The sequence below is a fragment of the Vulpes lagopus genome, chromosome 2 (genome assembly GCF_018345385.1).
Source record: "Vulpes lagopus strain Blue_001 chromosome 2, ASM1834538v1, whole genome shotgun sequence".
Classification (NCBI taxonomy): domain Eukaryota; kingdom Metazoa; phylum Chordata; class Mammalia; order Carnivora; family Canidae; genus Vulpes; species Vulpes lagopus.
The window spans coordinates 11,832,493-11,858,856 of NC_054825.1; the positions used below are offsets into that span (position 1 = coordinate 11,832,493).

A 26,364-nucleotide genomic window follows, 5' to 3' on the forward strand; every position below is an offset into this window, starting at 1 on the left:
AGGAGTCAGAGGAGAGATAGAGGGAGAAAATCTCCAAAAGACTCCCAGCTGATGCAAGGCTCAATGCCACGACCCTGAGAAGGATCTGAGCCAAAACCAAGAGCCAGCTACTTAATTAACTGAGTCACCCAAGGCGCCCCTCCTGATTTCCTTTCCTATGGGGTCACCTGTTTGGGGTCATTGTCTATGGTGATCTTAAGTTTCTGCCCCATTGCATGGTTGACTGTGGTGATATCCTTTTGTGACCATAAGACTGTTTTTATTTCAAAATGTGTCTAGATATTATAATGCTTTACCTTGAGCCACAAATATCTTGGCAACAAATATTAACTTTAAATATTGCCCACAGGGGCACCTGGGTGGCTCAATCCGTTAAGCATATGACTCTTGATCTCAGCTGAGGTCTTGATCTCAGGGTCCTGGGTTCAAGCTCCACTTTGGAAGCCCAGCATGGAGCCCACTTAAGAAATTAAAAAATAAAATGAAGTAAAAATAAATATTGCCCACAGTCCTGGATGGTTTCCCAAGAACACTGGAAGCTCCCAGGTACAGGCTGAATAGCCCTTGGAAAAGGTGAATTTGGCTGTATATTGGGCTCTTTCCTGAGTTCACTTAGACATTTCTGAAGTCTTCAGCCCAGACCCAAAGGGTACCATTTATCAAGCCACTACAACAGTTACAGCTTCTGAAGACATCATTTAAACAAGGATTCGTTTGGGCACTGCAAGAATCAAGCTTTTTCGAGTTTAGAATCTGACAAGAAGCCGCCAAGCTACTAACAGATAAGTCTTGTGGGCATTTATCTGATGGTTTTTTAAAAAATAGGCCGCTCGATTAATTAAAATCATCACTACTTGAACTCTTTCTGTAAGAGAGCAAGGCCTTCTGAATACATTGCTTTTGGTTTCTCTACCTCAAAGTCGTCAGTACTTAAAAAGAAACGTAGAAAAAATAAAAGGCAGTTTCATTTAATGGCATTGTAGGGCCAGGCAGCTTCCAGCCTGGGTGACCGCTGAAGCTCTCCCACACAGTGAGATTGGAGGGAGAAGCGCCCGGGGTGGGAGAAGTATGCCTGCCGGTGGCAGAAAGGAGGCTGTAAGCTTCAGAGACATTCCAGGGTTCTAATAATGAAATACACTGACGTGTCATTTCATCATCGTGAGCTGAGGGTACAAGGGAACGAGGGAAGGAAGCTCGGGCTTGGAGCCCTGCTGTGGAATGCTGAGTCTGTCCCAGCAGAGCCTGCCCCTCACAGGCTGGATGTAGGTTCCCTGCCTCCTACCATCCCTAGCCTCTGCCAGCACAGAGCTGCACCTTTTCCCAGGCCCCTAATTGCAATCATCAGGGAGCTCCAGGCCCACAAGCCACAGAGTTATCCGAGAGAAAAGTTCCTATATTTGCTGCTTTTCGGCAATTGTGACCAACGGCAAAGTCATTACATTTCTGACTTCTGGGTTCCTGTGCTCGGTGCCTGCTAGGATGCTCAGGAAATGCCAGGAAAATGTGATCAATACTTCCTCTGTCATCTTTATTGATCAGCTATGGCTACGGCTGGCCTGTGAGGAAAGGTGAGCCCCTGCAAAATTGCTTCTCACCATGGTTCACTCAAGAGTGAGGCAAGAGATCTGGAATATGAGAAAAACATAAAAACCTTCACTGCAACAGTAAAACCCAAAAGAAACACACAAAAGACGCTCTGCAAACACTCTTTCTCACTATTATTTCAACACCAGCTTGCTTGCCAATTTTCTGGGATTCTAAAATGTAAATAGATAGATAGATATAGTTAATCTGGGTCTCTTTTCATTAAATGCTTAATCACTTAGCTCATTTCCATAAATTGGCATGAATTCAGTCTCCACTTCTTTTTTTTTCCTGAACCACTTTTAAGGAGAGTAATCTAAAGTCCCTAAGAGTGATCAAGTCAGTGTTTTCTCATGAGACAAGGACAAATACACAGCCCACAAGATACATTTGGGTGGTTTAAAATTTTGAACCTAGATTATCTAGATCTATCTTTTCTTATTTCAAAACAACCTTCACAAAGGTTGTTTGCTATGTTTTATAATGATTAACAATGACTCATTTTACTCTAACCCACTTAGAGATTTTCTCTCTTACTGATATATTCATCTTTTCCCTTTATACGTACTTTATTATGGTAAAAATCTGAATTTACAGTGAACTAAGAAGCCATCTGCCTTTAAGAATGCATAATAATAATGAACTATCAGCCCCAAAATTACCCACCAACACGGACAACTACAATTTTGTTTATAGCATTTGCAAAGTGAGTCTGTCTTTCTTCAAGTCCTGTTCTTCTATTGTTGGGGACAAATGTGACTTGTACTTGAAAGCCTTATTTTAAATTGTTTACAATGTATTTTGTTAAGTGAAGTAAATTAAATTTCACATACGCCCATTATATTTCTCATCTGTGACCTTTCATAAGAGTACGAAGTTAAGAAGGGCTTTTAAACATTCTAAACAACTCAGATTATTCAAGATACCATAAATTTTACATTTGAGATTTCACTAAATTGACTGAATGTTTTCACTTCTGATTTTTTGGATGATATGATTTTTCTGGAGAATTCCTTAATTTAAATGAATAACTTCAAGAATATGGTAACCGAGAAAAGAAAAAGAAGAGAAAAAGTTTTTCTTTTTTTTTATTTCTATACACTTCCACAGTAACTAGAATACATGTGCTGGAATCTCTAATAAAGACCCAAGAAGAAGAAAGTAGAAACATTTAAAACTGGGAATTCTCGGGCAGCCCCGGTGGCTCAGCGGTTTACTGCCACCTTTGGCCCAGGGTGTGATCCTGGAGACCCGGGATCGAGTCCTGTGTCAGGTTCCCTGCGTGGAGCCTGCTTCTCCCTCTGCCTCTCTCTCTCTCTGTCTCTCGTGAATAAATAAATAAAATCTTTTTTTAAAAAATGGGGATTCTCTTTAATTGTAAGAAAGAAAGGTGGAGAGAAAAGCAAATTTAAAGATGAAGTTTCCATGTCAGTGATTAATTTTTCTCATTCACATGTCAGTCTCTCCCTTTCCTTACAGACAAGGCCCTCTCCATTTCAAAGGCATCGTCCAGAGCTATTTTCTCACCATGAGAGGACTACCAAACTCTCCAAGAGAAACTGAAAAGACTTTCAAAGGCAAAGGAAGTGAAAGGCACATTCTCCAGCACTTTTAATCACTGTAATTCAGTCATTCTATATAAGCTTCCAGCCTGCTGTTCTCTTCCCTAGTGTTCCGTAAAAAACAATTTGTTAACCTGCCAAGCAAACATATCAGGCAGTGAAAAAAAACAAAACAAAACAAAAACTAGAGAGACCAATTTGGGAGAGAACATTGATTAACATTTTGCCAACTCCAAGCAAAACATTTTTTAAAAAGCAACCAAATGCTGAGGGCAGAAGAAAGCATGCCCCAGGCAAACGAACGTGTAGAGCACCAAATCTAAGGGGGAGGATGCCTCCTTAGAGGAGAAACCGGTGAAACTTGCAAAGCCTCCAGCACCATCGTATCCAGTGATTTCCCAAGAAATAATTTCAGAGTGGAGGGAGGGTGGAAAACTTTCCCAGCCCTCAAGCCCTAAGCGGTACAACCAAGTCCCGCCACTAGGTGGCGGTTGCAAAGGCTGCAAACAGGGGGCTGTTTTCTCCGCTTTCCCTCCCGGACGCACAGCCCAGTCCAGGGGAGAGCCCACTAGTCCCCACCTTGATCCAGCTCGCTAAAATGCCAAGTTAGGTCAAAGGAAAAGAAAAAAAAAAAACTCAGGCCTTAGTAACCTGAAGTTCCCAAGTAACAGCCACTCCTACAAGTCTGTTCACACCAGAGCTGAGCAATGGGGGGGGGGGGGGGGGGGCACATGGTCGGACCTGCATATTTTAAACTCTGCTGGGGTTTGCAAAGCAAACCTTCCAGGCAGCTGCTTTAGGGCGACAAGTGACGACGAAACTACGACGCGAACGCTGGGTCGAGTTACTGGGCTGTGCATCACCCACCCACCCGCACAGCGTGTACAGAGCCACAAGGTGATGGAACTGGCTGGGTAAACATGAATCGTTTTATTGCTAGCCAGAAATTCTTCCTTCATTCATCAAAGTGAGTGAATGAAAATATTAAGTAGGTAAAGCATTTTCGTGGACTGCTCCCTGAGTATCCTTCTGAAGCCGAGACCTTACTTAGGCTGCCTTCTACCTTGGGTGTCAAATAAAGCCTCCTCCCATGAAAGGGAAAAAAAAAACCACTTCCCCTTTTTGTAAAACGGCTGCACGCCAGAGCTCAAATCTTGGCAAAAGAGATGTTACATAAATTCCAGGTGTTCCTAAATATGTATATTTACACGCAATCATTTTTGGGAAGCATCTAAGTTTCGGGCTACTTTTTTTTTTTTTCTTTCTCTCTCTCTCTCTCTCTCTTCATCTCAAGAAAGAGTCAAAATGTGTGTTTACAGCTTTGACTTAGGCTCCTACCCACTTCGTTTTGACGATATTTCCTGCCAGCGAAATGCAGGAAATCTAATAGTTTGCACCCAAAACGCATCTAAGCACTCAGCACACTTACCTTTTTAACTGAACTCAGATCAGACAATTCAATTCCCATCACCAAAGCGGGGGGGGGGGGGGCGGGGGGGGGGGAGGACCCAACTCTGAAATTCTGAATTATTTTCTAGGTGATCCGTACAGCCATTCTCCGGTAATTCTACGAACAGGCTAATTCCTTAACATCTTACTTTGCCTTTAAAAGGCTTCCTTCCACACGACGGGATTTCCCTAAGAAACATTCCCAGCGGATGGTTTCCAGCAATAGCCTATATCAACTCAGCCTGCGCAAGCAAAGACTTGGCTTCTGCTAATTCCAACCCCCCCACACACACTCGCCCCAACACACACACCAGTCCACACTCACGGAACCATCCCGGGCCGGCTCGGAAAGCTATTTTGCCTGCCTGTCTGCCCGTCTCTTCCTGGATGCACGCTTTTCCAACTGACCTTTCAACAGCTGCCGAGATGGCACGGTCTGTAAGGTTAGAGCCGGAAACTAGGGGAGGTTTTAGCATCCGAATCCCTGCAAGCTCTACGTCTCCCCTTCTCTGCCCAAGTCCAGACTCTCGGAGCCCGAGGCCAGGGAGCCCGGAGCTCCGCCGGGCAGCTGTGCGGGGGGTCCTGCTGGCGACCAGCTCCCCGCGGGCATCCCGCACGCGCACGGCCCCAGCCCGCGGCGAGCGCGCCAGCCACGCACCAGCCCTGCCTCTTACCTTCCCTGGCTTTCAGCAAGACCGTGTTGGCCACGATGTTTTCCAGCTCCATTGACAGTCGGCGGTCAGCGAGGGAGCCTGCCGGCGGGGCTGTCAGCTGCTGGGGGTGCTGCCGCTGCTGCTGCCGCTGCTCGGGCTGCCGCTGCTGCCGCCGGAGCCGGAGCCGGAGCCGGAGCCGGAGCCGGAGCCGGGAGCGAGCAGCCCGCCTCGCCTACCGCATTATTCTTGCTCTTATCCTCGGAGTTTCCCCCGCTGCAAAGAGGAGCCGCCGCCGCCGCTTCTTCCTCCCTCTGTGTCCCCCCTCCCCCCTCCCTCAACACTCTCCCCCCCACCCCCCACCCTCCGCGTTTCTCTGTCACTCCATTCTCCACCCCTCCGGCTCCCTCGGATGCTTTAATGCCTCGGATGCTTCTGCCTCCCCTCCGTCCCTCCCGGGGGTGTGGTACTAGCGGGCTCGGGTGGTCGCACTGCGCAGGCGCCGGGAGGGCCGCGCCTCCTGCCTCGGCGCTCGTGGCGCGGGGCCTGCTGGGACTTGTAGTCCCGCGGGCGCGCTGCGCTGGAGCCGGAGTGGCGCTCGGCTGCCGGAGTCGGAAACCTGCCCCGGGACCCGCACCCCGACTGGAGGCGGGTGCGGCCCGGGGAGGCTAGGGGCGCCGGGCTGCGAGGAGCAGCGGCCCCGCCGAGCCGGAGCCCGCCGTCCCGAGGCCGGGATGCCTCTGGCCCGTTTCCCGCCTTGCCGAGAGCGGGGAAAGCGAAGTCCGCAGGCCGCGGCGGCGGCGGCGGCGGCGGCGGCGGGCGAAGCGCCGCGTTCCCGCAGGAGCCGGCGCGGGTCCTGCGCCCCCGGGCCGGGCTGTGCTGGGAGGAAAGTCAGCCTGGCGGGCCACGCACGCTGAGGCCGGCCGGTGTGCGCCGCCTCACACGCACACACGCGCCGGGACGCTGACAAAGGTGCACTTTGTTTCCTCCGAGGGCGCGAAGGGGTCTGCGAGTCGGCGGCGACCCGGCGCGGGTGGCCGCGTTGGTGGCCGCGCGGCCCGAGCGCCCCCTGGCGGCCGAGGGGTGGCGGCGCGGCGGCGGGTCCACGCGGACCGCGCCCCCCGGGGCCCGGGACCGCCCCCGCGCGCCTGGCGGGCCTCGGGGGCAGCGGGCGTGGGAAGCGGCTCGCGGTGCTAACGCAGTGCCTTCCGGCAAGCGGGGCCCGCACCTTCACAGCCCTCCTTGCGGTCAGACATTCCGGGTCCGAGAGCGCACGCGGAATCGCCCAAGCCAGCAGCGGGGAGCGGTAACGAGGGACCGCGCCGAGCCCGTGTTGGAAATGCGTTTGCGAATTCCGGGTTCGTTGATCTGGGGGCTCCGAGCGCCTTCCCGCAGTGTGCTCTGAGCCCCAGACCTCGGGTCTACCCTCTGCCTCTCTTCTGGCTTCCTTCGAAGGTCCCAGTCTTGGGCGCCGGGCCCTGGGTGCCCCGGGGTGCGCGAGCCCTGCAGGCTGGGGGAGGGGCGGCTGCCCCGAGGAACAATGAGGCCTTTGCCTCCTCTGCGTCCTGCGGGCCGGATATCCGCTCCCAAGCCGGCGCTGGGCCCGCTCGCTCGGCCGAAAAGGAGGAAACCTGTCCCCGGGGCTGCCAGGAAGTGGCAGGGAGGTGCCGGCAGAACCGAGGAACAATTACTACACGTCGGAGAACATACAGAAATCCATAGACTTTCCAAGCCTTGCAAACCAGGACGGTCGCAGATTCTAACAGCACAGAATGGTCTTGTTCCTGATGCCCTATACCTACCACCACCACCACTTGCCGGGGTGTGGATTTGGGTCAGTGGGTCTCCCTGGGCTGGGCCTCACTTCTCTTGTCTGCACCGTGGGGGCAACCACAGGTCGCCTGCCAGAAGGCAGGGAGCTGAGCAGATGACTTTTTAGGAAACTTCCCCTCTAGGAATCATTGTCCTAAGCAACGCAGGCTTAGTCTTGGCTGTATATCCACGTGCCTGGAGCCCTAACTTATAATGATAGGGTATTTCTGAAAGAATCCTAGAGCTCACCAACTACAATGGTCACTGGCCGCTAACTGGTGGCCTAAGGCCTGTTGCAGCCCAAAGTTTCTGTGGCCAAAGCAATGCAAAACCAACTAAAGTTGAATGCCTTTAGATGGTATGTGCTCCACAGCAGCCTTCTCAAACTTATATGCACACAGATCACCTAGGGATCTTGTTAAAACGCAGGTTCTGTTTCACTACGTCGGTCCTGAGATTCTGCTGTTTCTAACAAACACCAAGGTTCTATCAATCCTGCTGGTCAGTGGACCACACTTTCAGTAGCAAAGGTCTACAGTTAACCACAGCCCCCTCCCCCCCCCACCATTCTGTTATCTTATACCCAGCCCAAATCCTCAGTGATTGCCTCATTTTACCTAACTGGCCTCTATAGATAGACATTTGAGTTTGCAGCTCTGAAAAACCCCACTTGTCCCCCCTCATTTAACAGATGTGAAACAGACCCAGATAGAATAAGTGGGTTCTGCATGGTCATTTAGCAAGTGAAAGCCTAGCTACTTTCTCTGCTATGTGGTAATACATCCTGCCTGCAAAATAAATGGTTGTACTTTAAGTATCTGCGCCTCTGCGAGGAAATTAGGACATTCCAATGGGAGGATGGAATGATAATGGCTAGATTTACTGGATCCGACTCCGGGCCAGGTCCTATGCTAAGTGCTTTACATGGATTATTTCATTGAACACAACATCCGGATGAGGTAGAGAACATAGCCCTGTTTTATAGATAAAGTCACCAGGTTAGGAGAAGTTTTATAAATTGCCTAAGGTCGCAGAACGAAGAAGTAGAAGACGTGGGATTTGAACCTAGCAGTCTGACTCAGAGTCTATGCACTTAATTTCTGGCTAGCTCAGGCTAGCCAGCAGAACTTGGCTGCAATTATCCTGTTTGGCTGCCAGAGTGAAGTTAAATTGTATTGTAAGAAAGCGAAGCAGGCAGTTGGCTAAGTGATTAAGACTTAAGGGGGTTTTCCATTGCATCATTATAGCTTCCTATAATTCCACCATTATAGCCCCATTCCTTTCAATTAACTGCATTAACAACTGCAGTCCTCTAGAGAAATGGGTTTGATTCAAGAAAGAGCATGCTATTAAATATCAATAGGTAAGGATCTTGCTGGCTGAAAGCAAGAATACAAATCCAAATGGAAAAGCCAGTGAGTTTGAGAGAGATAGGAATATGCCAAATACTAACTTCCAGATCCACTCAAGATCAGCTGAACTGGAAATGCAAAAGAACCAGGGAGTCTGACTCTTCTGTTGCTGCTTGGTCACAGTTCTAGAAATCAACTATTCAGGAAAGTCACAAACTTATCTTTGTCCAGAAAATATAGATTGCTTTTGCCTAAATAATCAAACTGGCCTTCTGAATGGTACTGAATCTGGAGTTTTCAATCCTTCCCTGGTCTCACAGCTTTCTAATCATCAGGAAACAGCTGGAGAACTGTCTTTCATTCTCCTGTTTATTCTTTGCTTCTTCAGAGTTTACCGTTATGCGCCAACGCACTGTAGGGAATACAACAGCGATTTCCCAGGAGAACCTGCCACTGGGAAGGAAAGCAAACTGGAAGACTACCGAGATAAAAGGGAGTAAGAATCATCTTGGGCTCATACACAAGGACTCTGGAAACAGAGAGGAAGAATGGTTTCAGGCACCAAGGAAGATTCCCAGAGGAGAAATGAGCGCTGACAGTGAGATTGGAAGTATATAGTTGCCAGTTACACTCCGTCCTGAGAAGTCCCTTCATCCATGGTCTCAGTGGTTACCAAATTTGACATTAAAAATTTTGCCAAGCTCTTGACCACTGATCATTCTTCTGTTTACTTAATATTTTTCTTTAAAGTCAAGTCACTTAAAAAAAAAAAAAGACGGTTATTCATCCTAATCAGTAATATTTTTGAAATGAGGGTAGGAGTGGAAATATCACAATTTGGAAACAAGTGATCTCCAAGCAACACGTGAGGCCTGAGCAGCTGGCTCACGATAACCACCTAATCTTCATAAATCTGCTGGGAGGCCTCACCCTCGTGTTGTCGGATGATTATGACCTTGAGACATCTAAACACCCACCTATTGGGTTCTGATGCAAGTTCAGAAAAGAGGTTCTTGACAATACAAACAAATCTCCTGGTGATCCCAGCCACACATGGTCTCTGTGCTCCTGGCACTATAGCAGTTTAACACGGTCTTCTTTAGGGGAAAGAAAGGCTCCCTTCTTGGTGCCCTGTTCTGTTAGGAACGTCTCCACAGTAGGCTGACTGGTGCCTTGAATAGATAGAAAGTTGTTGCCTCCATTGTATGTAGAGGAAACTGGGCCTCAGAGAACTAGGTCTGTTGTCCCAGGTCAACTGGTAAGTGAGCCAGTTTTTTAGGTGTCTGCCTTCCCTACTTGAAGGCCTGAAATGAGTCTATGTCATCTTTCAATTCCCATCCCTATAGAACCTAGTAAGTGCCTTACACCTAGTGAGCATCGGGCAATATTTACTGGCTTGGAGCAAATATGGCATGACCTAGCCCCACCAAAGTCTCTGGGGTACTGGTTATCTCATTCCAGTTAACTATCAAAATCCCCACATCCCTGCAAGATCAGAGATTAAAAGGGAAAAGGAGGAGACTCCCCTCCTCGTATCAAAGGTCAGCGTCACAGAAAGTCACTGGCAATCTCCATCCCTGGAACCTCCAAGCCCATCTGACTGCACCTCCATCCTCAAATCCAGTTGTCTTCTGCAATCAGCCCAGTTGTTAAACCAATCACACAATTTTTAAAAAAACACTAAGCAGACCAATTTTCATTCACTTTTCAGACTGAGTAAAACACAAGATATTTACTCCAAAAATGGTGCACAGAAAGGTGGACATTTTTTTATTTGGTTCAGTGCTGAGCACTCAGATTTAAATGGAGGAAAAATGTTTAAATTGGTAAGGAAATTACACAGCAAAAGTATAAAAATTCATAGTGGGAGGAGGAAAAACAGCCTCTTTTCTAGTAATCTACTTAAAAGCCAATGATTTTCTGTTAATGCAGACAAGAAAAGAATCCAAACCATCATAAAAAACAAAAAACAAAAAACCACTTCTGGTCTTTTTATGACTACCATCTATCAGGCAAAGACATGACCAAAGCCAAGTTCATTTGTTTGAGCACAGAAGCCTACAGTGGAATTGTGGATACAATCATGATGACAGAGATAGAATTGCTTCTTAAAGAGGAGGAGGAAGTAAGATGAATGCAATGGTAGGAGCCCTTAAAACCAGATGACTCATAGGTGAAAGGGGCTCCAGCAGTTTCGACCCTAATGCTGTAATAACATAAACTTTCTCTTGCTCCAGAGACTCTGGGCCTAATTATCTCTAAGACATTAGTATGAAGCTTTTACTGTCCTAAGAGAAGCCACTGCAGGCATGTGAATATTTAATTGACCCAATAAAAAGAGACATACTTGCTCCCTCCTTGAAGTCTCAGCTAGCTAGTTACATGCTAAATGGAATCTATCAAATACTCAAGAGTTTTTTAAAAATGTAATGCTTTGCACAGATTGCTTTATGGACAATTATATAAAATAGAATAGAATATCTAACTTGGCCCAATTGATCTGGAGCAACTTGATCCCCTTCTGTAGAAACAAAGGCACAGGTTATCATGCTCTAAAAATGAGCTCCTGCAGGAACTAGCAGATTGGAAGCACTTAATCCATGAAGCTGTCATAGTCTTTTCCATCCATAGAGAGAGGATGCCATCTAGCATGAACTCTAGAGAGCTGCATCCGGCCCCTAAATGGCAATACTGAGCCTCAGATTCCACGTTTTGTGGCCTAAAATCTGTTCTTGAGTGTGCTAAGCCAGTTGGTATAGAATACAAACTGTTCCCATGTACTATAAAGGGAATTCTGCTCATGAAGTGATTATTGGGTCATAGAATGTTTCTGTTACTTACATTTCAAGCTCTATAACACTGACATCTTTAGGATCTAACAAGGATTCCAAGGAATCCCCTCCTCTCCAGACTGAATCTGGCTGGTCTCTGTGGGATGAGGTTAACTTGTTTTAGTTAAGGACACAAGGATATTCATTCCATTGAATGATTGGACCAAAACTCATTTAACTTGTCATCCAGGGAGGGATGTATTTCTTATTACCAATCTTTTCCCATAACAATGAAATGATTTTTTGTGAAGAGTGCATGAACACTTTCTTGTCATCTACCTTTTAAACCTACAATGAAATTAAATTCACTTTTTTTGGCTTTCTATGAGTTTATTTTTTTTTAATTTTTATTTATTTATGATAGTCACACAGAGAGAGAGAGGCAGAGACATAGGCAGAGGGAGAAGCAGGCTCCATGCACCGGGAGCCCGACGTGGGATTCGATCCTGGGTCTCCAGGATCACGCCCTGGGCCAAAGGCAGGCACCAAACCGCTGCGCCACCCAGGGATCCTGTTCTATGAGTTTAGACAAATGCATATACTTGTATAACCACCTGCCCAATCAAGATATAGCATCACTCTATCACCCCTGATTTTGTTAAGATTCCTATTTTCCTTCCCTTAAAAAACCCTGAGTTCCTGAAAATCCTAAACAATTAATACGTGGTCCAGCACGTATATCCATGTATATACCCGAAAGAAAGAAAATGCACATCCACACAAAAATTGAACACAGACATTCACAGCAGCACAATCACAATAGTTAAAAGGTAGAAACAACCCAAATGTTCACCAGCAGATGAATGGATAAGCAAACTGTTGCTCAGACAATGGGATGTTATTTAAATTTTTTTTTTTTTATGATAGTCACACAGAGAGAGAGGCAGAGACACAGGCAGAGGGAGAAGCAGGCTCAATGCACCGGGAGCCCGACGTGGGACTCGATCCCTGGTCTCCAGGATCGCGCCCTGGGCCAAAGGCAGGCGCCAAACCGCCGTGCCACCCAGGGATCCCCAGGGATGTTATTTAATCATAGAAAGGAATGATGACATACAAGGCTACATGGTAGATGAACCTCAAAAACATTTTGCTAAGCGAAAGAAGCCAGATGTAAAAAGACAAATCTTGTATAACTCCATCAATGTGACATAGCCAGGAAATTCATAGAGACAGAAATATAGATTGGTGGTGGCAGGGCAAGGCTGGAGGGAATGGGAAACCTGCCTAATGGGTACGAGGTTTTATCTTGGGGTGATGAAAATGTTTTGGAACTAAATAAAGGTGGTGGTTCCCCAACACTGTGAATGTACTGAATTCCACTGAACTATTCACTTTATTTTTTTAAGAGTTTTTATTTATTTATTTGAGAGAACAAGAACAAGAGAGATCACAGAGGGAAAGGAAGAGGAAGAAGCAGATGCCCCATGGAGCAGGGAGCCCAATGTAGGACTCAATCTCAGGACTCCGGGATCATGACCTGAGCCGAAGGCAGATGCTTAACCAACTGACCCACCTGCACCCCTGAACTGTTCACTTTAAAATGATTAATTTTAGGGACACCTAGGTGACTCAGTGGTTGAGCATCTGCCTTTGGCTCAGGTCATAATCCCAGGGTCCTGGGATTGAGACCCACATCAGGCTCCCTGCTCAGCAGAGTCTGCTTCTCCTTCTCTTCCTCCCCCCGCTCATGCTCTCTCTCGTTCTCAATAAATAAATAAAATATTTAAAATAAATAAATAATTAATTAATCTTTTTTTAAAAGATTTTATTTATTTATTCATAGAGACACAGAGAGAGAGGCAGAGACACAGACAGAGGGAGAAGCAGGCTCCATGCAGGGAGCCCAACCTGGGACTTGATCCAGGGTCTCCAGGATGACACCCTGGGCTGCAGGCGGCGCTAAACCGCTGCGCCACCGGGGCTGCCCAATAAATAATCTTTTTCGAAAAAGATTAATTTTTGAGGTGCCTGGGTGGCTTGATTGGTGGAGTATGCAACTCTTGGTTTAGGGATTGTGAGTTCAAGCCCCCCACTGGGTATAGAGATTACTTAAAAAAAATACAACTTTAAGTAAATAAATAAATTTATTAGCTTTCCATTACATGAATTTTACCTGAATAAAAAAAAATTTTTAATCCAAGTAATAGTTGAATACTTGGGTCAGAGCAAGTGATGAATAATATTAATGTGCTAAACAACAAGGTACAAACTACCCGAAAAGTGGGATATTATGAGTCCAATTTTAAGTATAAGGAAATTATAAGCCAGAGAAATAAAAGAACCCTAACCAGAAAATTGTCCAGGTGGGACGCAAAGACCAGTCTCTGATTCCATATGCAGTGTTGCTTCCAGTCTACTGCATGGTTTTCCCAAATGATAGGAAAATTGTATCATTTTTAACAAGTGGCCATGATGCTGTAACTTTGCCTTTATCTGAATTGTGACCCCCATCTGTTATCCTTACACCTTCATTTTAAAATAGTTACTTGTCAGGGCACCTGGGTAGCTCAGTGGTTGAATGTCTGCCTTCAGCTCAGGTCATGATCCCAGGGTCCTGAGATCAAGTTCTGCATCAGAGTTGCGTCAGGGAGCCTGTTTCTCCTTCTGCCTATGTCTTTGCCTCTCTCTCTCTCTCTCTCTGTGTCTCTCATAAATAAATAATATCTTTCAAAAATAAATAAGTAATAATTAAATAATAAATAAAACTGTCACTTGTCTTAGCTGGCACTAGGGAATGGAAGGAAAAGCATGTGACTATACTGAGACCCAAGAAGACCAGCAGCAGCCCAGAGAAGCTTCTGGAGCAAGGGCAAAAAGGAAGCTGAGCAGTCCAGAACAGGGATGGATGCCTGAGGTGAAGAGCATGTCTGGGATCAACATGGACAAAATTTCAGATTCTCTGGGGCTCTGCAGAGGCCCAGGAATGGAAACTAGTAAAAGGCTGGACCACTTGCTAATCTACAGCTAGTAAGGGCTCAGACTTTGGGATGCCATTTTTGTTAGCCCAGCATGTCAGAGCTGAATCTAACAATCATATACGGTGTCATCATTCAATCATTTGTTATTTCCTTCCTCTGACATTTTTTGAGTGACTATTAAGCAAAAAGCCTAGTTAGGTGCCATGGGAGACCCCCAAAGATGAATGAGACATTTGAGCCCTGCCTTTTTTTTTAAGGTTTTACTTATTTATTTGAGAGAGAGACAGAGACAGAGATAGCTAAAGAGAGCATGAGCAGGGAGGAGAGGGAAAAACAGACTCTCCGCTGAGCAGGGAGCCCATTACGGGATCATGACCTGAGCTAAGGGCAGACACTTAACCAACTGAACCACCTGGGCACCCCCCAAGCCCTTCCTTTAAACAGCTTCTAGGCTCTTGGGGCCACCAGTTACACATATAAGAAACTAGAATGGGGGACAGATCAACATGAGAAGCAGAGATTGCTGAAAGAAGGATGTTTTAAAACCATTTGGATCTGGTGTTGGCAAAATCTAAAAAACCACCACATTCACTCACTGTGGAGGGAGTATAAACTAGCACAGCCTTTCTGGAAGGCAATTTGGCAAAACATACCAAAAAACATAAATACACACAGAACCCTTAGTCATAATAGTTTCACTTCTGGAAATATGCCCTAAAGATATGGATAAGAATGTGCAAAAATTGGCTACAAGGATGTATAAAGATCATAGTACAAGGAAAAATTTTGAAATGACACAAACCTCCACCAGTAGCAGATTGGTTAAGTACATTCTGGAACAACCACTGCAGAGGTATCCCTGTCAACAATGATGAACCCAAACCTAGTCATGAGGAAATACCAGACAAGCAAACTGAGGAACATCCTACCAAAGAGCCAGGCTTTGTTCTTCAACACTGTGAGGGATGAGGAATATAGAAGACTGAGGAACCAGGGGATCCCTGGGTGGCGCAGCGGTTTGGCGCCTGCCTTTGGCCCAGGGCGCGATCCTGGAGACCCGGGATCGAATCCCACATCAGGCTCCTGGTGCATGGAGCCTGCTTCTCCCTCCGCCTGTGTCTCTGCCTCTCTCTCTCTCTCTCTCTGTGACTATCATAAATAAATAAAAAATTAAAAAAAAAAAAAGAAGACTGAGGAACCATTCCAAATTAAAGGAAACTAAAAAAAAAAAAAACAAAAACAAAAAACAAAAAAAAAAACAGACAACATACAAAGTGTGATTTTGGATTGGATCATGGAGGGTCAGGGAAGTTTGTGTGGCTAGCTACAACAAGGACATTGTTGAGACAACTGATGACATTTGAATATGGCCTGGGGATTCAGTAATAGTGTGTCAATGTTAACATCCCTGATTTTGATCATTGCACATGGTTAATATGTCAGAGAATGTCCTTGTGGTGAACAGTCATTCAATCTGCAACCACCAGAAATGATTAAGACACAAAATGTGATTCAAATAGTAGCTCAAGGCAGTGACAGGTTTGTGATAAAACACACAGGATTTATTGCCAAAGAATTACGTTGATGATAGTGGCCAAAGGCAGTTAGGGGAAAGAAGTGTCAGCCAGGAGGTCAGAAATGCCTATGTATGTGAATTTTTAGCCACATTCTTCTAAATTGGCTAGGAGTCTGTCATGCGCCAGGCCCTGTGCTAACTGCTGAGGATAGAATAATGAAGGAGATGGAAGTGGCCCTTGCCCTATTGGGTTTCTGCTCAAGAGGGAAGCCAGAAAAATACCCAACAAACAGATAAAGTAATGGTAAATGTAAGTTTCTGAACAAAGGATACAAAGGTCAAGACAAAATAACACACAGTCTTTAAGGAAGTCCACTTGGTGAGGATGACCAAGAGGTCACTAAGTTGTGACCTTAGTAAGGAGAAGGAGCTTGCCACATGTGAGTGGAGAGCATTCCTGCCAAAGAGGATAGCCTGAGCCAGGGGGCAGGATGGGGGTTGGGGAAGTAGGAGTAGACCAGTATGGCCAGAGCAGGAATGGGGTGGGAGGCTCCCAGTGCAAGCATGTGAGTTTTTTGAAAGGATGCAAGGATTCAGACTGTGTCAGGCCCTTGTACAAATTTGGGTTTTACTCTAATGCAGTGGGGAGCCATTGGGGAGTTGTAAATAGGAGATGAAATGCCCTGGTCAGTGTTTGAAGAAGAGCCACTGTTGCTACCAAATGGAGACTAAATGGGAAAGAGGCCAAGAGTGAAGGAAGAATGATGGGTTAGGAGGCTTCAGGGAATGGGAGAGGGCTGGGAAGCAGACAGGCGGGCCTCAAGCTTGGATGTCTGCAATGTCTCTAAACCAAGATCCATTTAGCATTATAGAGAGGAGCTGATGGGGACTAAAGAGGACCCTCTACCAGCACTCCCCGCCTAGAGCATACGACGAATAAATATTTCCACCTAAATCCTATAACCAGCCTGAGAATAGCGTCTTGTGTGACAATTTGTGTAGTGCTGTGCCCTACTTTGGGTTCTCCTAGGCCCTGAGATGAGGGTTCAAATGCACGTAGCTTGCATGGGAGGTACAGGAGATGCAGGTGAGGGAGGCGGAAGTAACTTCCCTGGGCAGCTAGAACTTAATGTGCACAGACACTCTGGGAAACACAGCTCAGCTCATCCACCCAAGTGGTGGGGGAGCTGGGGGAGCTCTTCTTTTTTTTTTTTTTAATTTATTCATGAGAGACACAGGCAGAGGGAGAAGCAAGCTTCCTGCAGGGAGCCTGATGTGGAACTCGATCCCAGGACCTTGGGATCACGACCTGAGCCAAAAGCAGATGCTCAACTGCTCTGCTGAGCCACCCAGGCATCCAGAGCTGGGGTTGCTCTACACCAAATCCCTTCCCCAGGGCCACTGCAGGGCTGCAGGGCAGGGAGCTAATCATGCTCTCTCATTTCTGTCTTTCTACAGGGATGGGCACCATGCCTCCCCCAATTCTGAAGAAAGGCCTCAGCACAGAGTACAAGTGTTGACAGCTGGAAACCTCTGGAGCCCAAAAAGTGGCAGGGTCTGAGAGATACCAGAGACACGTAACAGAGTGGCCTGGACTCGGTGTTGTGTTTTCTTTCACTTTTGAAATAGAGCTCAGATGATGAAAGGGACTAAGCCTCTTTGACCACCAAAAGCCCTTGAGAAGCAGGGAAAGAATTCCAGGGAGAACACAGAGTGTTCTTGGACAGAGGAGGTGGTTGTGGAGGCAGAGAGAAGTCAATGTCTCCTTTGGGTGCTGGGCGGGGTGGGGGAAGGTAGCAAAGAATAGATTTGAAGACAGAAAACAGGAGTTTGGTTTCATGTTTGTTAAGTTTGCAGTGCGTAAGGGACATCAAGGGGAGATGTTGGCAGGCAGAACTGGAGATGCAGCTCTGAAATGGGGATAGGTGGGGGCGCAGGGGTGGCTCAGTTGGTTAAGTGTCTGCCTTCGGCTCACATAATGATCTCAGGGTCCTGGGATCAAGCCCTGCTTCAGTTGGCCACGCTCCTCGCTCAGCAGAGAGTCTACTTGTCCTTCTGCTCCTCCCTCCTGCTTGTACACACTCTCTCTAATAAATAAATAAAATCTTGAAAAATAAAATAAAATAAACAAAAAGGGGATAGGTGGCCAGAGAAGGAAGAACAGGGCGAGCAGAGAGGATGTTTAGGGCAGCAAAACTATTCCAGTAAAACTATTAATGGAAGTGTGTCCTTACATATGTGTCCAGACCCATAGAACATACAACATCAAGAATGAACCCTAAGGTAAGCGATGTCCTTGGTGATAATGACATCTCAGCATAGGTTCACATACTGTACCAAACGTACCACACTGGCACGGGCAGTGGATGCAAGGTAGGCTGTGTGGACGTGGGGTCAGGGGACAGGTGCATGCTCTCTGAAAGCTCATGCAATTTTGCTGTGAATGTAAAACTGCTCTAAAAAATAAAATTCATTTTTAAAAAGCTGGGAGGGGGATAGGTGAAGGAGAAGCAACAAAGAAAAGGAGGGGAAAGGTTCCAAAGAAAGCAAAGATGCACTAGGGATGGGCAGAAGTGGGGCATTTGCGGGATAGGCAAACACTTACTAACCACAGGCCCACTGCGTGGCAGGCACTCCCTCTCTACAGCTTCACAAGAAGCCTGGAGGTGGGTGTCTTCAGGTGGAGCCCTGGGACTCTGAAAGGTGAAATGATCCATGAGGATTTAAACTGAGGACAATGGACTCCTCCCATCACTCTGCTGCTTGCCTTACAGAGACCATCCTGGGGCAGCAGAATGCAGTGCAGGCGATGCTGGACGACAAGGGTGAGAGGAGAAACCTTTGCTAGGAGACATGGCTCTACTTTGAGGCTTCATCCTCACTGAACCCAGGAGAAAGCTGAATTTGGGGCTCCTTGTCCATGAGAAAAGAAGAAAAAAAGTTGAATGCTTTTTGCCTTGGAAAGAAGAGGAACTCAGCACAACCCAGAGTAATGTTTGCCATCTCTAATTGTAGCCCCAACTACCAGAATGTCACTTGTGGTTCCAGGGAGGTATTTTCCTAATCATCATAGAAAATAGCAAGTATCTGTTCATTTGCCTTTCCCTCAACGAGGTCCAAAAATTCTTCTCCCAAATTCAAAAGGGAGAAATGCAATTATTTTCTACTCTTTTGGTGATGTGGACAAGGTGTTTGTCTTCTTCCTTTAAGAGAACAATTTGTCTCCTTGTTGTGACAGCTAGAGAAAGCGGGATAAAAAGATGTTTTTTTTTCCAGAATGAGTGTAGAAAGAATGTTTTGGCCATCATGCTGGTCACTGCTTATTTATTCGCTTGCCAGTTTTGAGCAGTTGCTATGAGCCAGGCACTAGCCTAGCCAGCAGGACTACAAAGATGAGTAAGACAGAAACTCTATTCTCAAGAAGTCCACAGTATCATTAAGACACAGACAGGGCAACAGAAGATTCTAATGTGATATGACAAGAGCAAGGAGAATGAGAAAGGCCTATGCACAACACTTTCTAGGCACTGGGAAATGGATGGGAGAGGCGGGCAGGGAAGGTTGGCAGGACAATGTTGATATTGATTTTTTTTTTAAGACTTCATTTATGCATTCATGAGAGACACACAGAGAGAGTCAGAGACATAGGCAGAGGGAGAAGCTGGTTCCCTCTGGGTAGCCTGATGCAGGACTCAATCCCAGGACCCCAGGATCATGCTCTGAGCCAAAGGCAGACACTCAACCACTGAGCCACCCAGGTGCCTCTTGATATTAATGGTTAAACACCAGTCATGGTTGTGTTTTCATGGAATGAACAACTGGAGGACTCTGCTTACCTTTCCAGGGTAAGTCTCTGGGTGCAGCCTGGGATGAGCAGAAGGCCACTCCTTTGTAGTTCTGAACAGACCATTGGAAGACTATTGTATAAAATTCCTTTTGGGCCTCTCCGGGCCTGAGATTCTAGAGTATTTCATTCCCTTTAGGATAAGGGAAATCAGGCTTTAGACAGAGATCAGCAGACCAGGCATGTCCACTGGAGTGTTCTGGGTTCTAATGGTCCCGAGCCAATGAATCCCTGTGTGTCTTGAGGAAAGCTCGTTAACCGCAGGCAGCCACCTCAGCTTCCTGTTTGGAAAAGAAGTGATAAGCAGTGGTACTTCCTCTCCAGTGGCCAAAAGCCTCAAAAATTGGGCTACTGTGTTGAACCTCCATTTGGTGTGAGGGAAACAGTAATGCTTTGTTTGAGCGTGCTTCAAATGCCAGTGTGAAGAATGACTTTTGGAACAACTGAGATTTATGGAGATACAAATCACAAAATGTCTTAGCTTGATTTACAGTAAAGGAAAAAGCAAAAAGACACCTAGAGGGGATCCCTGGGTGGCGCAGCGGTTTGGCGCCTGCCTTTGGCCCAGGGCGCGATCCTGGAGACCCGGGATCGAATCCCACGTCAGGCTCCCGGTGCATGGAGCCTGCTTCTTCCTCTGCCTGTGTCTCTGCCTCTCTCTCTCTATGTGACTATCATAAATAAAAAAAAAAATTAAATTAAATTAAAAAAAAAGACACCTAGAAGGCAGTACCTTCCAAAGATGAAAATTAAACCATGTATTAAAAAGAAAAGGGGCAGCCCAGGTGGCTCAGAGGTTTAGCGCCGCCTTCATCCCAGGGCCCGATTCTGGAGACCCAGGATCGAGTCCCACGTCAGGCTCCCTGCATGGAGCCTGCTTCTCCCTCTGCCTGTGTCTCTGCCTCTCTCTGTGTGTGTCTCTCATGAATAAATAAATAAAAATCTTTATTTAAAAAAATAAATAAAAAGAAAACAAATTTAGACAAACACATATAAGATGTAGACACACAAGTCAATAGAGTAGGAATTTATGCTTACCATCCGACAAAGAGAACTTTTTAAAATTGTACCAATCTATTGGACATCCAAAAAGTAAGAAACAGAAATCTGTATCAATCTTATTTTTTTAAGATTTTATTTATTTACTCATGAGAGGGGAGTGGGCAGAGACACAGACAGAGGGAGAAGCAGGCTCCATGCAGGGAGCCCGATGTGGGACTTGATCCCGGGTCTCCAGGATCACACCCTGGGCTGCAGGCAGCGCTAAACCGCTGAGCCACCACCCGCGCTGCCCTGTATCAATCTTAGATATGGTCAATATTTCTTTCTAATCATAGATAAAACTCATCTCAGGTAGATGGGGGTCTGATAAGTATCTTACCATTATGGTCACCTTTATTGCTCAGAGTTAGCTTTAAAAGAAAAGAAAAAATACCAGGTCCCTCAAGTAAGAGCCTAGTCCAAGAGCAGGGACTTTGTTAGGCTGAGAAGATTGAGCCACAGGGAACTGGTACACTACTGGACTTCTAATTTTCCTTGACTTCATGTCCTTCTAGCATCCAGAAGACCCTAATGTGAGACATATGGGAGATCAGAGCTTGTGCAAAAGCCTCATTCTTCATTCCTGAATGAAAGGAGGAAAAGGAACTTCATCACTTTGAGAAAAACAAGATGTATTCAAAGTCTGTGCCTGCTGTTGGAAAATGTAGCATGTCTGCTTGTGGGCAAAATAATAACCCATGTCTATTTAACCCTGCTCTGGGCCAAGTATCACCCCAAAGCATTTTGCATGCCTGTCTCTCTCCACACAGCTAATGGTTTGAGGTATATGTGATGCTTATTCTCATTTTACAGATGCAGACACCAAGGTATAGAAAAGTTAAGCAGCTGATCTAGCCACGATGGATGCTTGATGCCTAAGACACACACCCTACTCTCTAAGACCATAAATGACAAAAGGAGAATTTGACCCCATGCCCTGGTGGCTCTAAGGCCTGTTCCATTAACTATTTGAGCAGTGGTTTTTCAAATGGGGATGATTTTGTCCCCTGGGGGATATTTGGCAATGTCTGAAGACATTTTTGGTTGTCACATGTAAGTGGATGCCTTTCTCTCACAAGCTCTGCAAGAACACAGGAACAGAAAGAACCTAGCAAAGAAGAAAAAGGCTGAGAATAGAGTGGCAGGTCCCCACGGCGGTAAGCGTCAATTGCATGGGCAGAATCAACCAGAATTGCTCAGACAAAAGAACAGAGAGTATAGAACACAAAAAGGAGAACATCCCTGGCAGGCTCAGGAGCAGAGTATTTGGGGACATTTCACTGAAGGATAAATGGCCAATACTCCCATGCTCTGACACAGACTACCTTTTTATAAGTATCTCCTACTGAGCACCATCAAGCACTTTACACTCCAACAAATATGCCAGAGGTGAGACAACATTGTGTTAGGAAGGGGTTCTGCAGGCAGATTTAAACCAGTTTAAATCTGGTTCCTGCCCTTTTCAGTTGTGAGAATTTAGGCAAATTACTAAACCTCCCTAAGCCTCAGTATCCCCACCTATGAAATGGGGATGGTGAATTAAAAACAAAACCTATCTCACAGGGTCATGTAAAGATCATATAAGTTACTCTATTCAGCTCAGAAGTTGGCCCCTTAAGTTCTCAATAAATGTTGGCTGACAATGATAACAAGCCAAAGGGACAAAGGCCACCAAATACTATCTGCCATCTTTTTTTTTTTTTTTTTTATCTGCCATCTTTCCCTTCATCTTCCCCTATTCCTCCCTTGAGGACGGAATCCATCTATTCTGACAAGACTTTTTTCTCTATGATACCCTTCTTGAGTTCTTTCTCTAAACTCTCATAGCTCTTTTCCTGGACTCTTTCATTTAATATAACAAACACAGTACTCACTATGTACCTGTTGACTGTGTTAAATGCTTTAAAATTTAACTCACTTATTGCTCACAAGGACCCTTAGGGGAGGTATTAATATCATTCCCATTTCACAGATGAAAGAACAGGTAGGGAGTAACTTGCCCAAGGAAGCTGGTTTTTGAACCTCAGCTGTTCGCTCTCAATCATTATGCCTCATTTAGGCCCCTTAAAATTATGGATCTTGGATTTGGGTTTTTTACAATCTTTACTCAATGTTTCCTGGATGCCCATGGAGTTCCTTGGCAGCAGGGCCTGTATATTCCACTCAGTAATACTGATATATACTTATTCACTGATTAAAATCACATTGCTAATTGACACAAATTCATCCAACACAGAAGGTTCTACCTGGAACCTAAATAGGAAAGAAAATACATTATTCCAAAGGCTAAAATAAGCTTGGGGCATAGAGGATGCAGAAACTACACTCTAGGTTGAATGGCAGCATCAGGAGGATGGACAAAATGGAAGGTAGTGTCACCTTTATGCCTAAGCAGGTCCCATCCAAAGAAATAGTACTAACTAAAGTTTCTAAATTTTATTTATTTTTTAAATTATTATTATTTTAATTTTATTTATTCATGGGAGACACAGAGAGAGAGAGAGAGAGAGGCAAAGACACAGGCAGAGGGAGAAGCAGGCTCCGTGCAGGGAGCCCGATGTGGGACTCGATCCCGGGTCTCCAGGATCAGGCCCTGGGCAGAAGGCGGTACTAAACCACTGAGCCACCTGGGCTGCCCCAAGTTTCTAAATTTTAAAACTAAAACCAAGAGAGGAAAAAATAAAAATAAAAAATAAAATTAAATTAAAAAATAAAACCAAGAGAGGGAACTCCACTTGGTTCTGTTGTTTTGTTTGCACTGTGATTTATATCACAGTTAAGTGTAGTTATGAACCAAACTGCCTATGTGTGGAAACTAAAGGACATGTGCATAAAATAGGAGAGAGAGGTGTCCTCCAAAATGCTAGAGAAGGGCAGCCCGGGTGGTTCGGCGGTTTAGCACTGCCTTTTTGGCCCAGGGCCTGATCCTTGAGACCCAGGATCGAGTCCCACGTCAGGCTCCCTGCATGGGGCCTGCTTTTCCCTCTGCCTATGTCTCTGCCTCTCTCTGTGTGTGTCTCACATGAATAAATACATAAAATCTTTTTTTAAAATGCTAGAGAAAAGGAGAAAAGGAGAGGTGGACACCAAAGGGCTATGGGTCTAAGGAACATGGGAAGAGAAAAGCTACCTCTTGCCTTTTCTCTGTCTCCCTGCCCCCTCACCTTTTCCAGCTCATATACTTGCTGGTCAGGTATGAGGATGTTCTGGGTTCTAGTCCCATCTCTGCTTCCAACCACCTACATGACTTTGGGAATATCTCTCCATCTCCGAGTCTCCATTTTCTTGTCTACAAATAATCACTGGGCTAGACCATAGCATCCCTACTTTTTTTTTTTTTAATTTGAGGTAACATTCACCTGATATAAAATTAACCATTTTAAAATGCACCATCCTGTGATATGAAGAACATTCATGGGCAGCCCCAGTGGCGCAGCAGTTTAGCACCACCTGCAGCCCAGGGCGTGATCCTGGAGACCCTGGATCGAGTCCCACGTCAGGCTCTCTGCATGGGGCCTGCTTCTCCCTCTGCCTGTATCTCTGCCTCTCATTCTCTCTGTGTGTTTCTATGAATAAATAAATAAAATATTTTAAAAGAAGGACATTCAAAACATTGTGCAATCACCACTTCTCTGTAGTTCCAAAACATTTTCATTACTCTGAAAAGAAAACCCTGTACTCATTAAGCAGTCAGTGCCTCTGCCTCCTCCTCCCCACACTTGGCAATTGTCAATTTTCTTTCTCCTTATATGGATTTCCTTATTCTTCATATTTCATATGAAAGGAATCATACAACATTTGGCCTTTTGGATTTGGTTTCTATTAGTCAGCATAATGCTTCTTTCAGTTCATACATATTACAATATGTATAAACCTTCATTCCTTTTTATGGCTGAATAATATTCCATTACACACTACAGTATGATTTTGAGCTCTCAGGTTATGATCTCCCTTCCTTTTCAAACATCTGTTCACAAACATGTTATGAACACCCACTAAACACAAGGCAGGTACTAAGGGGAAATGATTGAGAAATTTGTAGTCCCTTGCTTCTTTTATATATATGTGTATATATATATATACACACATTGTGTGTGTATATATGTATATATATATATAAACTTTTAATTGGAGTGTGACATTGGGATGACTGGGTGGCTCAGCAGTTTAGCATCTGCCTTTGGCTCAGGGCGTGATCCCGGAGTCCTGGGATTGAGTTCCACATCAGAATCCCCATGGGGAGCCTGCTTCTCTCTCTGCCTCTCTCTGTTTCTCATGAATAAATAAATAAAATATTTTTAAAAAATTGGAGTATGACATTTAAAACTGCCCAAATCATAAGTGTACAGCTTCATGAAAGCTCACAAAGTAAATACAACTATTAACTTTAAGCTAGGTCAAAAGATAAAATATTACTTGCTCCCTATTCTTGTCTTCTCATTACTCTCCCCCAATTCCCATTTTCTCAAGGTCAACACCATTCTGACTTCAAACACTATATATTAGTTGTTCCTGTTCTTGAATTTCATATAAATGGAACCATATTGTGTCTCCTTTCTCATGTCTGGCTTCTTTCACTCAACATCGTGTCTGTGAAACTCTCCCATCTTGTTGCATGTCACTGCCATGCATTCATTCTCAATATCATAATTTATTCATTCATTCTATGATTTTGATGGGCATTTGTGTATTTTATCTCTGTGTCATTAACATAGTGTTGCTATGAACTTTCTAGCCTATGTCTTTTGATAAACTGATACATACATTTTTGGGGCATAAGCCTATGACTGAAATTATTTGAGCCATATATTCAGTTTACTAAATACTGACACGGAATTTTCCAAAATGGTCAGATCGTTTTAGATTCTCATCTTTAGCTTCTAAGGCAGTCCATTCCAAAGCATGGGGCTGGTACCCACTGCGGTACTAGTGGTGCATACAAGGATTTATGTGAGGAGCAAAATAAATAATGTTAAGGCCCAAAGTGAGAAAATTATTACCCTTTTAATGCTCTTTAAATTCTTCGTATTACATAAAGAGAACCCCATGTGATACCAGGATGTTGCTAGCCATCTCTCCATTTCCCTTTTTACAAAGTCTCAGATTTTCAGCAGGCAACTGTACCTACTTGATACTTAATAACATTTTGTTTTAATGTGTTTGTTTTAATTACTTTCTATTCATAGCAAGTTATAAGGTTTTCCATTTAAGTTATTTAACATATTCTTTCAAATAAATTCATTTACGTTTTTCAAAATTGAGTCAACTTAAAGAAAATAGTAAATAATATGCAGATGATATGCAGATTCAAGAAACTATGTTGGTAGCGGAATGACTGATGTCCGGAAAATACCTACTTAGAATCTGCATTTACCGAAAAGCCAACGTGTGATTTTTATCTGTGTTTGATGAACTTGCTTCAAAGTACCATGATCACCACTGAGCACTTGGCTTTCTAATTGACAGAAAATAGAATTTAAATTTATCCCAGTTCTTCCAGTTTTGGGAAGAGAGGCCAATGGAAGTCCAGACAGCATCCCAAAAGTTTTCAGAACCCAAAAACTTGATGTGTATGGCCCACTTGGCTCATTAACGGACAAAAATTGCATTAAAATTAATTCCGTTTCCTGCAGAATCCAGAAGGACATTTGCAGGACGGGTAGAAACAGTTATCCACACAGGTTAGCCATATAAAGCAGAAGCTCCCCACCTGGATTAGTCCTTTTTAGGATGGGGCGACACTTAGAAGTGAGGTATTGGTTTCCCAAGCATTCCGTTACTTAGAAGCCGCGACGGGAATTTTCT

The 26,364-nt window shown here is 45.0% G+C and overlaps 1 protein-coding gene across 2 annotated transcripts in view; it reads right to left on the reverse strand.

Moving 5' to 3' along the window:
• Nucleotides 1-5,608, reverse strand: part of GRK5 (G protein-coupled receptor kinase 5) — a 208,868-nt gene extending 203,260 nt beyond the window's left edge. Inside the window, exon 1 of one of the 2 annotated variants that reach the window (XM_041738627.1) lies at nucleotides 5,270-5,608. In XM_041738627.1, the coding sequence (XP_041594561.1) occupies nucleotides 5,270-5,321 (52 nt within the window). In that variant the 5' untranslated portion in view covers nucleotides 5,322-5,608. The remainder of the gene's footprint in view (nucleotides 1-5,269) is intronic. The other variant, XM_041738636.1, reaches the window with a different exon arrangement.
• Between the last annotated feature and the right edge of the window lie 20,756 nt (nucleotides 5,609-26,364).